The sequence below is a fragment of the Neophocaena asiaeorientalis genome, unplaced genomic scaffold (genome assembly GCF_003031525.2).
Source record: "Neophocaena asiaeorientalis asiaeorientalis breed wild unplaced genomic scaffold, Neophocaena_asiaeorientalis_V1.1 scaffold426, whole genome shotgun sequence".
NCBI lineage: Eukaryota > Metazoa > Chordata > Mammalia > Artiodactyla > Phocoenidae > Neophocaena > Neophocaena asiaeorientalis.
In genome coordinates this window covers 475,548-492,761 of record NW_020185323.1, presented here as the reverse complement: position 1 = coordinate 492,761, position 17,214 = coordinate 475,548, and the positions used below count along the sequence as shown (strand labels likewise).

General features: G+C 41.5%; 1 protein-coding gene across 1 annotated transcript in view; it reads right to left on the bottom strand.

Moving 5' to 3' along the window:
• Positions 1–17,214, bottom strand: part of EFHC2 (EF-hand domain containing 2) — a 185,144-nt gene that overhangs the window by 84,759 nt on the left and 83,171 nt on the right. Inside the window, 5 exon segments of the mRNA XM_024734192.1 lie at positions 104–234; positions 2,876–3,072; positions 5,945–6,059; positions 6,061–6,088; positions 14,293–14,449. Of these exon segments, the coding sequence (XP_024589960.1) occupies positions 104–234; positions 2,876–3,072; positions 5,945–6,059; positions 6,061–6,088; positions 14,293–14,449 (628 nt within the window).

Here is a 17,214-nt window from a genome sequence, read left to right as displayed (position 1 = left end):
AGGGAATTAATGAAGAAAGAAACACTAGGGAAGAAATTGTTCTTTCTGTTCTTTGGACAATCTTGAGGAGAAAACAGATTACTGCTAGCAGAATATGGCTTACCTGAGTGTATTATAAGCCACCATCTTCGTGTGCATGCAATCAGCAGCTGTAAACACCTGCTTGAGCTCTCTGGATTGTGATTCTTCTTGTTTTATCTTTTGTAGGGCAAGTTCAATGTTGCTCATAAGAAACTGGAAAGGAGAAGAGAAAGGTATTTAAGATAGGGAGTCCAATCTTCCTGGTGGCCAGCAAAGAGACTTCATACTGTGAACCTTGACTTAGCTGGCTATGTCTTTCCATAGAGACCAACACAGAGAAGACATGACAAGATTTCTTCAGCTATGGCTCTAGGACAAGAAGTGACATTAGCACAGGGCCAGATCTGAGAGAAATGCACTTAAGGGACAGTGGGCCACAGGAATCAGAAAAGAACCACTACTCCGACCTCAGCCTCCTCCCTTTAACCCTTGGACATTGACCCAACGTGTTGGGAGACCCTAATGGAGAGCGTGGGGATTCAAAATTGAATAAATGGACCCTCATCTTCCCCAGATCTTTAGAGTGCGCCCCCAGAACTGTCAGCCACCAGGTGATACACGCACTGCAGTCCCCTTACACTCACTCTCCAGGCAGGCTCCAGTTCCTGTCTCCTACACTGTGATTTGGCTTCTGACTCTGTAAGAATACTTCTTATTCAGTCCACTAAAGCATAAGCTTGTAAATAACTACAGCAAAGAGCTAGAAAAGGAGAAGACTAAATACAAAAAGAAAAACACTGATGGTAACTTAGAATGAAGTTCATTTCTGCCCCGGGAAGGGGGAGGCATTCCCTCCCTTTTTTGCATTTCCTTTAATCTGTTTCCATGATAGGATCTATTAGCTCTTTTGAAAAGACTCCTCGGACTGATATTAATCTTTCTCTGCTTAGAATGTCTTTGTTAAGGGCAGTTTTAAGATAATGCAGTTTTCACTTGGGATGCTGATACTAGATAATGTCCTACACTGCTTTTATCTTTCTGAAAGGAGAAGAGCCCTTTATGTCTCATATATATATGAGATATATATGTGTGTGTGTGTCTGTCTGTGTGTGTGTATTCATGGTATATATTTTTTTATATTAAAGTACAGGTTTGCACTGTGTTTGAAAATGGAGCTCTAGTTACAATAGCTATTGTAAATTGTACACCGACTGAGCTTGCTATGGGGCACACAGAGCTAAGCACTTAAAACATTTTCGCATCCAATCTTCATAGTAACTCTCTGAAATAGGCACTGTTGGTACTCCCATTTTACAGATGTGGAAAACAAAGCTCAGGGAAGATACACGTCTAAGGCCCCTCAGCTTTTAAGGAGTCAGGTTTCCTAGGCAAGCCTGCTGGTCTCCAGGAATCTAACTGCCCTATTATTGAGCATCTCACCTGACTTCAGTGCTTTTGAAGAGCTACCGGCTCTTGGTGTCACGCTAACCCAAGTTCCTAAAGCTGCAAATGAAGAGATGGCGTGGCAGCCCCAGAGGGTGCTGCCCAGGCCTGCCCTCAAGAGGGACCACGCAGAGAAGAGCACTGTTAGCGGACAGCGGACAGCCCCCAGCTGCTGCACCTTCGTGATCACTGCAGCGCTGCAGCTTTCAGAGACCCCACGGAGGCCACACTCTCCCCAGACTCTTACCATCCAGTGACTGAGCAGGAAGGAGGCACCAGAGCTGGGCCATTCCTGCCTGACATGGGATTTCTCCGATAGCTAGTTTGCTCCAGTGCTCCCCATTGGTCTGGTGCAGACTTTCTCAGAGCTATGCTGTGTCTGAGGCTCTTCCCACCCCATCCTCCTTCCTTCCCTGTCCTTTCTCAGGGATCAGACCGACATCCCAGTCTCCCCACCTACTCCTGTTCCCTCCCCCTTTATCCTTCATACGCATTTCCCCCAAGACATCTCTCGCACGTCTAAGTCTGTCTTGGTATCTGCTTCTCAGAGGACCCAAACTGATCCGGGTAACGTGCTATACACAGTGAGACTGAGCTTAGCAATTTACCCCGAGCATTTTACATATAAATGAAACGGAATTGGTACTATATCTATATAAATGGCACATAAATATTATTATTTTCAGGCAGACTTTTTAAATACATCATTTCTAGATAGATTCTTCAATAGTAGGCAATGGTTCTGAAATATACGTGTTTGCACACCGGACTAGTCCACACTTAAAAATCAAGATTTTGTCAACATGTTATTTTTACTAAACGGCACTGCCATAATGGAACTTTTAGTGACAGTACCCACGTGCCATACTATTGCAAATGAAAAAACTCTTGGCGCTCACTGTTGCCAATTTGTCCTTGGAGTCCCATTTAGGCCTCAGGTGGCTCCTGTTATGGGAAGCTGCAATCCCAGCAACTATCAGGTTCCCTTGGGGTTTCTGTTTGTTTAGGTCTTGGCCTTCTCTGCAGGCCTGTGCCAATTAACTGGGACAGCACAGTGTGTGGCACCAGATTGTCTTCCTTTCCGATCATTGCTGAATTTTTTTCCGAAAACATTGTTAGCGTCAGCAGAAAACCCAGGAAACTTGATTCAACCTTGGGCCTGCCTCCTGCCTGTGCCTGGCATCCATGATGCTGGGCAGTGGAAAACCCAGCATATAAACAGAGGAGACCAGGCCCTGGCCTCTGTGACGGGACCTGTGGCCAAGTCGTGCCGATCCATTATTCATGCCCACATGTGTGAAAGCACAATGTAAAACTGGTGGCAAGATGAAGAAGAAAAGGCCTGGAGTAAGAAAAACACAGACTGCAGAGTGCTGAGAGGTGAGTCAAGAATTATACCAAGTGAGTTCACCTTATCTGAATTCCTCTCCATGTAGTTTAAGGTATACACATCAGCACTGACCAAAGGAAATAGGAAGCCATTCACGTTCACTTTGGCTCCAACATACAGCTCCTCAGCCTTGATATATTCTGAGAGTTTACTTTTAAAGACTTCTGGTCCAGGCTTCTTAACACGAATTCTTTTTAAGAACATCCCACCAGTATTCCCTATAGAAAAAGAGAAAAAAAGTTAATGAGTAGGTCTTGTTCTTAAAAGAACCGTACAGGGCTTCCCTGGTGGCGCAGTGGTTAACAATCCGCCTGCCAATGCAGGGGACACGGGTTCGAGCCCTGGTCCGGGAAGATCCCACATGCCATGGAGCAACTAAGCCCGTGCGCCACAACTACTGAGCCTGCGCTCTAGAGCCCGCGAGCCACAACGACTGAGCCCGTGTGCCACAACTACTGAAGCCCGCACGCCTAGAGCCCGTGCTCTGCAACAAGAGATGCCACAGCAATGAGAAGCCTGTGCATCGCAACGAAGAGTAGCCCCTGCTTGCTGCAACCAGAGAAAACCCCACGTGCAGCAAGGATGACCCAACGCAGCCAAAAATCAAACAAATTAAATAAATGACTTAAAAAAAAAAAGAACAGTACAACTTGCCTTTAGAGTTACTTCATGCTCAAACACAGACCATACAACTTAGCTGTGAACTTGTGAACTCATACTGCGTATGGTACTTAAGGGAAGAATGAGGCAGTGGGTGAAGAAATGAGACTTCCTAGATGAGTGTGTAAAGAAGAAAAGTGGCATGGCATTCCAGCCTTTTCTTTTCTCGCCCCACTCCCTTCCCAGTCCAAACACTTAAGTAAACACTTAGCGAGGACTTGCTATATGCCCAGCAGCATCCTGGAAACTGGGACATCAGGAACATCTTTAGAGCCTGCCTGAACAGTACCAGGTAGACAATTTCTCACCTGAGCTTATCTCCACCTATTTGTCCTTATACTTCTGCTGACATACAGATGAAATGTAAGATGCACTATTTCCGGAAAGGAGCTTACTTAATTATTTGAAGATTAACTACGGGAGTCCCCTGAACTCTTTTTTTCTACAGGCAAAATATCTTTGCTTCTTTTAGCGATGCCTCATTTTTCTTACTTTCCAGAATTCTCACCATTTCCTCTGCTCTTTTCTGGGTATTATTTGGTTTTTGAGCTCTTGGAAAGCAGTGAGCAGAGTTGAATGTGGGACTCCATTACCTTCTAACCGAAAATGAACTGAAATCTTCAAAGCTGAGACCAGATGAGCTTTGGGGATCAGCTTCATCACACTCCTACCACTTGCAGAAACCAGGGGTGGTGGAAAGACATAGCCTTTGCAGCCAAACAGAGCTGGAGTCCCTCCTGGCTCTGTCACTTGCTTGCTGGATGATCTTTAGGAGTCATTTAACCTCTCTGAACCCCTCTGAATTCTCATTGGTAAATGGGAATAATATTTGTGGGGGGCCATGAAAATGTACTTCTCAGATTGCCTGCTGTGGGGAACAAAGTTGACAGAAGGCTCCAACTGCTATGTTCTGAAATCCATCCCCAGATTTGTGCCGAGGTCACGCTTCCCAGAGGCTGCTGCCAAAACATGACTGAGCAAGGCAGGGATACTAAGGCAGGCCCATTCCTGCAAGATGGGAGCTCCTCCGACTGGTGACTTTGGCCCCAGGACTCCCAGTCAGCCTTGGCAAAACTTTCTCAGAGTTTCACTGCAGTCACCATTCCCTTTTCACCTTCCCCCTTTTCCCTTTCCTCTGTCCTTCACAGGAGTCAGACATGCCCTGCAGTCTGATGGCTCTCCTGGCCTCTTCTGGCTCCTGCCACATTTTCCCTCACCAGCATTTCCCCTAATAAATCTCTTGTACATTTAATCTCATCTTGGGGTTTGCCTCTTGGAGGACCTGAACTAACACAAAACGTAACCTCATAAAGGTCTCCTAAGTATAATAGTAGGTACTCAATCAGGACTGCTATTATTACCAGCAAGCTTATAGTTGACTGCCGTCACCCTTTCTGTTTTATGAATGCTGCAATTGGTTTGGCCATATCGTCCCCATTCTAGATGTAGAGAGTTGATTTTTTGACCTTCAAGAGCATGACTTTATATTCATCCCTATTTGATTTCATATTCTAAGATTTGATTCATTATTCAAATCACCGTGGACCCTGACTTAGTTATACAAATTATTCATTATTCATTGGTGTGCTGAGTGGCTCATACCAGCTCATAAGGGCTGGTTGTTACATTTTCAAGGGATTTTGCAAGCCAGTTGTTAAAACTGTTGGTTGCTTGAAATTGGCCATGGTTTGGGTACTTGCATCATGGAAATTGACAAACAGTACAAAATAGAGCTTTTAACATTTTTTCAGAGAGCCGGTTAACCAGCACACCATTGATTCTTCTTCTCAAACGTGTGTCTTTGGCACAGATAAAAATGTTGAACGTGTTGGGACAAAGAAGAGAGCCCTACAGTTCCATAATTTGTTAAGTCAAAATCAATGGCTCTCTTCAGTAATGGCCACCCTATCAGTCTACTGCAGAGAGGCACTCCGTGGGCCCTGCAGCTGGAACCTTGGCAGCAGCCTCAACAGCCGGAGGGAAATAGACTCTGAAGATTAAATTTGTTAATCTGGGATTCTTGTCCTAGAGCTAGACAAAAATTTCGTACGTGGTACTATCAAGAATACAGAGTTCTTCTTGTCTTGCTAGCTGTGCATGGAACTGGTGGTAGCCAGACCATGATTTTGAAGCCGCTGGATTCCACACAGGTGCCTCAGAGGCCACGGAGGAAGTAGGGAGAGTGTCCAAAAGGAGATGTCCCAAGTCCCCCAGTCCTGAGCCAACCAAAACTGTTCCTCTTTTATCATTTTATATGTCTGGGTTCGCATTTAAGAGACCTTTGTAAAATGAACTTTAGTGGTTAAAAAAAAAAAAAGAAAGCCACTCTCTTAGATCATCTAGGCTATAAAAATCAGACCAGAGTCCCTTTCAACATGAAGAGACAGTTAATTATTCTGAGGAAACTGCTATGAGACGTATGTCTCTTACCTGAATTCCTCTCCATAGGTTCAAACACTGAAATTGTGTCATCACTGAGAAAATACGAAATAGCAAACGTCCCTTCCACATCGGCACATTTGTGTGTGATTAGTTTTGCAAAAAAAACGGAGTGTATTGCTTATGTTGCTGTAGCTAAATGGAAGAAACACGAGGGTTATGGCATTATACAAGTAATCTTCCACATATTATGCGTGCAAAAAAACCTGCAAAAGGTATGCTATTTTTTTTTATTGAGATGTAATTGACATATAACATTATATTAGCTTCAGGTGTACAACACAATGATCTGATATTTGTATATATTGTGAAATGATCACCACAATAAGTCTAGTTAATACCCGTCACCACACTTAGTCACAAAAATTTTTTTCTTGTCATGATAGCTTTTAAGATCTATTCTCTCAGCAACTTTGAAGTACGTACTATAGTATTATTAACTATAGTCATCATGCTATACATTACAACCCCGTGACTTATTTATTTTATAACTGGAAGTTTGTACCTTTGACCCCCTTCACCCATTTCACCCACCTCCCATCCCCCAGGTGCGCTATGGTTTTAAGATAGTAGCATAAACTCTCAGAGGTTGAAAAAGTTCTACCATCTTCTTACTAAGGCTCTAAATCTATATGCAGAGGCATTTTCTCAGTTTATTAAAATATCTCTTATTCTTTTGATGTCCAGGGTAACACACTGGGAAAATGTACCCAAAACAGATGTCATAAACACACTGCTCAAACCATCTGCATTGCATGGTTGTTCCCTACTCACGAGGCTGGTCAACAATCACAATCATGTCAGCAAAAGAAGCACAGCACCTGGGCCTCACTGCCTGAGTAGGCCAGAGGCTGTGCTCTGCTGGTGCCTAGAGCCACCTCCCCATTGCACCGCCCACTTTCTCATGCCCATTCCTCTTCTTTCTTCAAACCCCACATCGTCTCCTCTCTGAGTCACTCTCCCAGTTCCCCAGCAGCCCCCTAACTCCCTTCAAGGGAAGATTTACCTTTTCCCTTTGAAATGCTATATTAAACATGATAGACCTGCCTTTCGTAACGCTTATCACCCATATCATAAGTCACCATTACTTACAAGTCTGTTTTCTGAAAGCAAGGACTGCATCTTATTAATCATTGTCTAAGACAACATTCTTTACATTCTAAGTGCTCAAATGTTTGTAGAAAGTTTTTATAAGATCCGTATAGATTGGAATTTGCACTTAGAATTCCGTGCGTGAATAGTCTAGAAGAATGAAGATGGGATCGAGTTCTAGAATCAGAAGTTCCCAAAATTGATTGCCTGGTCTTGGAAGAAATTTATTTATGGTCTGCCAGCAGAAGCATGCCTGTGGATACCAGTTAGTGAAAGGTGGACCTCATGACAAATACTGAACCCTTTGGGAGGTCTCTGATAATCAAAATCATTACCCCAAGGAGGCAGAGAGTAAAATAAACCATGTACTTCATCCCTTCCCTGTCACAACTCTAAGCAGAGAGGTCCTCACTTTCAGTCTCGTATGCTGAAATTCATTCTTTCCTTGTGATCACACTGATTTAAAAACAAACAAACAAACAAGAACACTTATTTGTGATTTGCAGAGGCAGAAGGTGCTTTTCTCTGCTCCTTTCTTTGATTGTCCAGGGAAGGAGGGCTGAAAAAGCATGGCGCCATGATTCACAGCTTGAGGCCTCAAGTGAGATGGCAAGTAGCAATCTGGAAGGCTACCCCCAGGGCAGCCCTGGCAAAACAGCCAGATCTCCATAGCTGTTTTCTTAGTCCCTAGTTTCCCAGGCGTCAGGCAGACCTCATACAGCACAGGGGAGGAGGGCAGCTATACCTTCTCAACCATCTTCTCTGGTACATAATTCGATTTAACAGTAACAAACAGATTTGGTAATCCCCTCTCATGAAAGACCCATACTTTTACAGATGCCTGAAATATCATTCAAACAACTGAATGAGGTCTAATGTCAGGCCAAATGAATACAACTGCAAATTTAGCTTCTTAGAACTTACATGAATGTATAAGAGTGTATGTTAAGTATGGATTTTTCATGTTTAATATGCCCTTTTTTTTTAACCTAATTCTAGTGTTCTGGACAGCTTATCAATCAGGAATATAATCTACTCAAACAAAATCTTTAGACCAGTCATTCACAAACTTTGCCATGTATGAAAGTCACCCGGGAGCTTGTTAAATATACAGAATCCAGAGTCCTACCCCCAGAGGTATGGATTCAGTAGTTAGCTTGCAGCTCCAGAAACCTGCATTTTTAATAAGCTCCCCAGGAGATTCTGATGAAGTCATCCCCAGAGCACACTTTGAAAAACACTTGCAAATAGCTTCAGACATTTCCTTGGCTAATAAGCTAATCATCAAACTTTTCTAAACACTCTTTTCATCACAATATGCCCAGCACTCAAAAAAATTTTAGCATTTTCCCTGCTTCTGATCATACCACCTATACTGCTCAATCTGGCTTCCTGGGCCACTGATAGTCAGGTTCAAATACCTACACATACAGCTATTTGTCATGACTGCCAATGATACACTCTCTACTCAAGTCACACAAGCCACTTCACTTAGTGCCCCACACTGTGCTTGTTTCTACTTCCAGGCCTTCGCTTGGTGTCATCCCCTCCCCCAGGGTACACCCTCATCCTGTCCTATGCCTGTCCAGAGTCCTGTCCATCCATTTGGGCCCCAATCAGTAGAGCTCTCTTTGACCATGGCTGCCCACCCAGCTGACCACCTATTCACGCCTCCTGCACTGACCATTATGCGTGGCACCCAATTTAGCACTGTACAGACTTGTATTCTTGAGTGGTTTTTTAAAATGTGTTTACTGAATACCGTTGTCTCAAAACAAATGATAAATTCCTAGGTCCAGCCATGTCTTCACTTTTTCTACACACAGCCCAGAGTTATCTATAATCACTGTCTTGACTTCTCCCATTCTCTCTGAAATCCACTTCCATTAGGTTAGCTCTACCTAAACTACCCTTGTCAAGGTCAACAATGATCTATCTCCACAATGCCAATTCCAATGGTTCATTTTTGCGTCTAACTTGACCAATCAGCAGCAGTTGGTACAAATGATCACTCCTTCTTCCATGACATTCTTGATTCACTTGGCTTCCAGGATCCTGTATTTTCTCTTGGTTTTGCTCCTACCTCCTTGCTTATTCCTTTTCAGTATCCTTTGCTGGTTCCTCTTCTTTTCCTCAATCTCTTTATTTGGGGTGTCCTGGGGATAACAAGGAATAACTTGGTCATCCACTTCTCTCTGTATATTCACTCCTTTGGTGATCTCTTCTAGTCTCAGGCTTTAAATACTACCTACATGCTGATGATTTCCAAAGTTCTATCTGTAGCTCAGACCTCTCTCCCGGAACCCCAGACTCGTATATCCAATGGCCAACTTAACATCTCTACTTGACATCTGACATCTCAAACTTAACTTGCTCCAAAACTGAACTTCTGCTCTTGCCCCAAACCTACTCTAACTATAGTCTTTCCCATCTCACTACATGGCAACTCCATCTTTCTAGTTGGAGAAATCTTGGGAGTCATCTGTATCTCCTCTCTTTTTTCACACCTCATATCCAATCTGCCAGGAAATCCTATTGGCACAACCTTCAAAATATTTCCAGAATCTGCTATATCTCATCATTTTCATGGTACTCGCCCTCACGGAGCCATCGCAACTTTTCTCTTGGACTACTGCAGTAGCCTCTTAACTGGTCTTTACTTCCACCATTGCCCTTCTACAGTCTTTGCTCAACACTGCATCTGCAGTCATTCTTTTAATATGTAAATCAGATCAAGTCACTCTTCTTCTGCTCAAATCTCCCAATGAGTCCCCTTATCACTTTAAGTCAAAAGAATCCTGACAGTGGTCTGCAAGGCCCTATGTTATCTGATCGCCCATTACTTCTCTTAATCTGTCTACTCTGCCCATTACTCATCTGTTCTATCCTTGTCAGCCTCCTGCCTGTTCCTTGTGCATCCCAAGCCTGCTCCTTGCTCAGGGTCTTTACACTGACTGTTCCTTCTGCCTAGAACATGTTTCCTCTCCTCAGTAAAGTCCATCCAGACCACACCGCTTAAAATTGAAACCAGGGGTGCTCTTCAGGCCCACATTCCAAGTCCCCTTTATTCTTTTCATAGCTACCTTCTTTATTTTTTCCATGGCACTTTAATACCTTCTATATACTACAGAATGTACTTATGTATTACCTTAATTGTTTACTATCTGCCTGCCCAGCTAGAATGTAAGTTCTATGAGGGCAGGGCTTTGTATCTGTTTTGTTCACTGATGTGTCCCAAGATCAGTGCTCGGCACATAGTGGGTACTCAGTAAATATTTGCTGACTAAGAAAATGAGTGGCTCACCCAGGGCTACATACCTGCTGAGAACCTTAAAGATAGCTATAGCTATAGTCTTATGGTTAGAAGAGACATGAAGGCTTATTGTTATTGATGGGGAAAACTTGTTTAAAGAGGGAAAAAAATGACTGATGGAGACAACAGATGAACAATATCTGAAACAAGTCAGAGATTAAGATTAAACCGTGAATTTTTAGATGCTATATGATTATGAATAGCACAAGTCTGGGATAACAGCCTTCCTGGTAGGAAGTCATCCGTCTCTTCTAACCATCATTAAGAACTAAAAGGGTGAATGTTCATTCTATTTACTCACTTATTCATCATTCGTCCTCTCACGGACAAAATATCTATTGAACCCCAAGTACATAGCCAACACTGTTCAAACTCTAAGAGAAGCAATAAAGCCAGTCCCTGCCCTCAAGGAGCGCTTGGTCTCGATATAAACAAGTAATTGCCACACACTGTGATAAGTACAGATTCTGGGGCAAGAAAGGTGAACTCTAGGAGCCAGACTTCCCTGTGTTCAAATCCTACTTCAACTAAAAATTAGCTGTATGAGCTTGGGCAAATCGTATAGCCTCTCTGAGCCTCAATTTCCTCATGTGAAGAATGGGTACAATAATGTCACCAACTTTAGGAGGTTGTTTTGAGGCTTAAATGAGATCGAGTATTGTAGTTAGCATACCATAACCATAAACTTCTTTTTATTAGTAATATTATTATTGTTAGAGGTATGATCAGCAGAGTACTGTGAGCACACAGAGAACAAAGTACCTAATTCAGCCAGGTGCAGCGAGAAAGATATTCTTCTGGTTTTCCCAAGTCAGACTAGACAATCTGCCCAGCAGGCCACCACAGTGAATTTTTACCCAGACAATAAAGGTCTTCATTCCATCAAAAACCTCATATGCTTTAACTTGAAACTATCTCCTCCAATGACTCACAGTAGGTCACCATTAACCTCATACAACAATAAGCAGCCAGTACATTTTTAATAGCAATAGATACAATCAATATATGTCATGTACTATTGCACGTCTCAATTCACGGTTTATTTATTTGCATTAAGAAACTGTTCTTTGTATGCTTTGTGAGATCATCTTCCTTAGGTTCTCACGGTTTTAAAACCTTGGGTTATTCAAACTCATGTATAAGTCTCCAGCTGAATGTGCCAGTTTCTATGGAAACAAGGTCACTGTGTGGGAGGAGCTTGAGGGAAGTGTATTCCTGGCACAGAACAAGCAGTGGACAGAAAGAAAAGAAATTAGACCCATTCGTGCCTGTACCACCATCCTCTGGCCACAAGAGCATGACAAGAACGTGGAATGCTGTCTACAGTCAGTGCTCTGTGGGCAAGTTGACATGGTGCAGACAGAAAGAGAGACTAAGGCAACTACCCACAAGGAACTCTTTTCCCCCTGGATTCCAGAAGTAACACACTGGATCGTGTTTCATCCTGTTTACTTATAAGAAAAATTCTCTCTCCTTTTACAATAGGGACATTCTTTCTGCCCACCTCCTTTGGTGGCTGCCCTTCAAAACAGCAGTTAGTGGAAAGTATCCATCAAAAGTCCCGCCCTCGAACTTCACTGTAAACACTGCTACCTATAAGGGAGGATGGAGTATGAGTTGGTGTCCCTCTTACATGATCGAAATCAGTGGTTCTCAAACCCTGGTGCCCATCACCAGAACCCCCTGGAAGTCCACAGTACCAGGCCCCACGCACAGAGATTGGGCCTCGATAGGTCTGGGGTGAAGCACGGGAATTTGTATTTCTAACCAGTGCGGAGGCCACACCTTGAGTAACATCAACTCTGAAACTTAAAAACAAAACTCCCAAGTCCTTACAAATAAAAGATTATTTCTTAAAAGACAAAGGACATCGTGTCAGGGCAAAGGCAGCCTTTTAGACATTCTACACAATTCGTAACATATTTTCACCACGTTTACAGTTAGAGCAAAACTATTCTCTCCACCTCAAAATATTCTACAACGGTATCTGATGCCATTAAATTTTATCAAATTCAGGGTGCTGTCTTGTTCTTCTCCTCCTCCTGCTCTTACTCCATGTTCCCTTTATCATTTTTCTCCACAGGTTCTCCTGACCCACTATTTCCCTCATGCCAGGACTTCGGTGTTTAGCCCGCATCCTATTCAAGCATCTGCAACATTTCCCCACCACTCTTCCCCCCTGACTTCTTTCTCCAGGGCCTCCATTCTCTGAAGAAGCAAAAAGTAGCCATGGGCAGTGCTCACAGCTATACACATGACTCAGAGGCAGATTTTTCCTCATATATATTAGGAACACTTCTGAAAGTCCACCTTTTGAAATCATATTCCACCACACGAGCAAGCTATGGTTACTGAACTCAACCAAATCTCTCAAATTAAAACCACGTTAGTTGCCAAATAACATGCTATAAAAAACACTTACAAATCACTGAAGCCACTACAGTCTATGGGCCAAATACAGCCAGTCACCTGTTTTGGTATGGCCTATGAGCAAAGAATGATTTTTATATTTTTAAATGATTGAAAACAATCAAAAGAATAATATTTTGTGATATGTAAAAATCATATGAAATTCAAATGTCAGTGTCCATAAACAGTTTTATCGGAGTGTAGTTACATATTGTCTGTGGCTGTTTTCATGCTACAATGACAGAGCTCAGTGGTTGTGACAGAGGCCGCATGGTCTGCAAAGCAGAAAATATTTGCTACCTGACCCTTTAAGAAAAAGTTTGCTGACCCCTACTCTATACCATTTCTTAGGGACCATCTTGAGGAGATATATATATGGAAAGGCATATATATACACATATACATGGAAAGGCAATATAGATTGTGGATAATATGGCTTTAGTAGCTTCCAGATGACACATTAAAATAACCACTCAACGTGAGGGTGTGGAGAAAAGGGAACCCCTGTGCACTGTTGGTGGGGATGTAAATTGGTGCAGTCACTGTGGAGAACAGTATGGAGGCTCCTCAAAAAACTAAAAATAGAACTACCATATCATCCAGCAATTTCACTTTTGGATATATATGCAAAGGAAATGAAATCACTGTCCCAAAAAGATATCTGCACCCCCATGTTCAATGCAGTATTATTTGCAATAGCTAAAAGAGAGAAACAATCTAAGTGTCTACTGACAGATGAATGGATAAATAAAAGCATATATATATATGTGTGTGTGTGTATACATATATCTATATTTATATAAGATACATACACACAATGAAATATTATTCAGCCATAGAAAAGAAGGAAATCCTGACATCTGCGACGGCATGGATGGACCTTGAGGATATTATGCTAAGTAAAATAAGTCAGACAGAGAAAGACAAATACTGCATGATCTCACTTATATGTAGATTACGTAGAATCTACAAAAACCAAATTCATAGAAACAGAGATCAGACTGGTGATTGCCAGAGGTGTGCGGAGCAGGGGAGAATTGGGTGAAGGTGACCAAAAGGTACTAACTTCCAGCTATAAGATAAATAAGTTCTGGGAACATAACATACAACATGATGACTGGAGTTAGTGCTAATGTATATTTGTAAGTTTCTGAGAGAGTAAATCTTAAAAGTTCTCATCGCAAGAAAAAAAACTATAACTATGTGAGAATGATGAATGTTAACTAATCTTATTGCGATGATCATTTTTCAATACATACATAGATCATTAGGTTGCATACCTTAAACTTATACAATGTTATATGTCAATTATTTCTCAAAAAGCTGGAAAAAAATAAAATAACCACTGAAGTAAGAACCTGTTAATACTTACATATTAATCAACTTCGTTAAAAAGGTATAACAACATGTCCCTGGACTTGAAATCAGACAAATTAAGTGTCATCTGTTTTGTCATGAGGACAATATTATAAACCCTGAACACATTTGGGAAAGATCAGACTAAAACAGTGGTTCCCTCAAGCACCTGTCATTTTCCATGAAGTTCCTCTGATGAGGTGTGGGCACGAGGCCTCTGCAGGAGCAGAGAGAATCCTCTTCAGAACCAAAGCCGGTGTAACGTGGAAATTTCCTTTCTATATTTGGAGGAGGTGGGGCCTTGCATGAAATCGAGGTAAAGTTCTCTACAACAAAACAAAGGCAGATGAAACATCAATATTTTTTTTTGCCCTGATTATGGCTGTTTTGAAAGGTTTGTTATGTTTTCAAGATGAACATGGAGATCTTTGTAGACTATTTTAAACTCTTTCAAACAAAACACAGCAAAATCCTGGGAGGGTAGGTTTCAATCGTGTTTACAAAAACCACAAAACTCACTCAATAGTTGCCATTGGTTCAAAAGAAAGAAAAAAAAAGAGAGACTGTGTCGAATAAGTAAACATTTATCTTTTGTCATCGCATCCCCATTTCAGAATATTTTTTGTTCTTCCCTGATTTTTCCAATGATAGGAAAATTCAAACTTGGAACTTTCTCCCACCCCTGCCATATTTTAACCTGTAATGTAGCCCTGTCTTATCTTTAGTCAAAAGTCACTAATCAAATTCCTTTCCAAACAGGACTGACTCCTAAGTGTTTTGCTTTACCTTCCCCATCTGATGTCCCCTCCTCTTGTGCCCACTTTTTAAACCCTCTCCCCCTTTCTTCCAACTCAGCTCCAGGCCATGACACTTCACTGTCTAGATCAAAGACAAAAACAAAACTTCTTCTCACCAACCACCACTCCAGGGTGCTTCTGTTATTGCCCAAGTAAAGACTGCAATCGTACTGAAATGTGATGAAGCAAAAATAAATAAATAAATAAATAAATAAGGAATAAAACCAAAACCAAACAAACGAACAAAACCTTTAAAACAGCCACTGCCTACTCTCAAAGGGAGTTGTAAGTGGTAAATACTGTTGACTTTCTTTATTTGTTTGTCATCTGTGAAGAAGGAGAGACATATTTATAATAGCCTAGGAGCTGTTGGTACTCATTTGTGAGGCTGTACAATCTCTGAGAAGCAAGTGTGTTCTCCAAAGCAAATAATACATTGACTCAACACATCCCAGTCACCTGAGTTTGTCACACCACAAATGGACAAGAAGATGTCAGGGTCTTTCTTAAAACAAAACAAAACAAAGCAACAAAACAAAACAACCCATGGAATCTAATTTCTACCTCTTCCCCAAGGTTGACTATCCCATAGGCGTTTCCATTAGTGCGTGAAAGGAGGTTCACATAAGCAAAGATTTCCTTTTCCATTGCCAGAGTTCTAATAGAAGGAAGAGTACAGATTTAGTGCATACCTCTCACATCAATTTGTCATCCAAGGCAACCTAACTCTTAAAATTGAGGGAGGTTTTTTTTGTACTGATTGATCAAAAGGCTAAGGGTTTGAGGCTGTTTCTAACTCTGATTTGAAAACATTTTCAACTTTCACATTTATTTAGACTTCCTAACAGCCTTTGTGTGAAATCTCTTCAAGCATAATCCCCAAAAGAGTATTGTTCCATCCTAACAGAAACTGCTTACAGAAGACATATTGGCAAAGAGAATGCCATCAAATCTTTCTCACTGACTCAGTGAAAGGGGGCAGCCAGACTGCTGGTACGGAAGTGACTGGTGAGCCTCTCCTATTGCTATTTTTGTGGCAATTAAAGAGAAGCTTTGGTAATAAAGAGGAAAATTCACATCTTGGAATTAGGCAGAATTACAGTAGACCCTTTCATTGCTAATTGTTACATGAAACACACCACTCACTAACTGGTACCTTCATTTTAGGAAAAGGACCATAGGGATTGCAGGGAGAGCTCTACATGATTATTAGAAAATTGGGGCATGATTGGTTTCTTCTAACATGGGACATCTGCATACAACTCTATATACTAATCTACGCAGCCTAACCAAAAGAGGACACATATTGAATCTCACAGTAATTAAGAATGCATTCTACACCTCCCCCCAAAATTACAGGTTTTATAACACAGTGTTGTTTTCTCAACTACATAATTTTTGCCACAGATTTAAGTAACAAAAGAATCAATTTAGAGCTTTCCTCTGCACCCACAGTGCCATCTAGTGTATAAATGCCGAGAACTGTTCCACTCCACCATGTCTGACTTTTTTAACAACCCAGTCTTTTTGGATACCCTGACTGAAGATCTCATTTTTCTGGGTAATTGCATATATTCACAAAGGTTTGAACTCGCACCTGAATAACTTTCTGTCTTTGGTTTTCCATCACCCCAGCATCCTGCATGTTTCAGGTGTTAAAAAAATATTTAATGAAAAAGTATACCTTTTCTTTTACAAAGCATCTTCCCAAATATCTCCTTAAACTGACACTCTGATGGATCCTGAGACACATCTGTCTTTCAAATAGTCTGATTCCTCTAATTTCAAAAGACTTGTAAAAACATATATATTGAATGTTCATCCACACTGACCAGATTGCAACAAATTTACCGAGAGGTGATAGATTTTTTTAAAGGATATGTCTTAATGCTCCTTCACAGTGATTTACGATTCATCATCTCATTTGGAAACGATTCTGGAAAGAGCCTTCATCGAAGTTCATCTCTGATGTACTAGTAACCCAGATATGGACCCAGGTTTAAAGCTTATATAATTTGGGAGAAGCTCTTTAAGACTAAAAATGTCAAATAATTAAGACAAAATTAGGCCCAGGGCCTTGGAGTGGGGCCCCTGCAAAGAAAGAACCCTAAAGCTTAAGCTTCATTAACTTCAAGGTAAATCCACCTCTGCTTGTACCCAATACCCAGGTCAAATGATTTTGGTGGGACGTTCATTTTTGGGTCAAATAATTAGTGAATCACATAATTTTCTAGCTCTAGCTAGAAAACCCTCAGAAATCATCTAATCCTCAACGCTCTTCACTTCATAGGAGA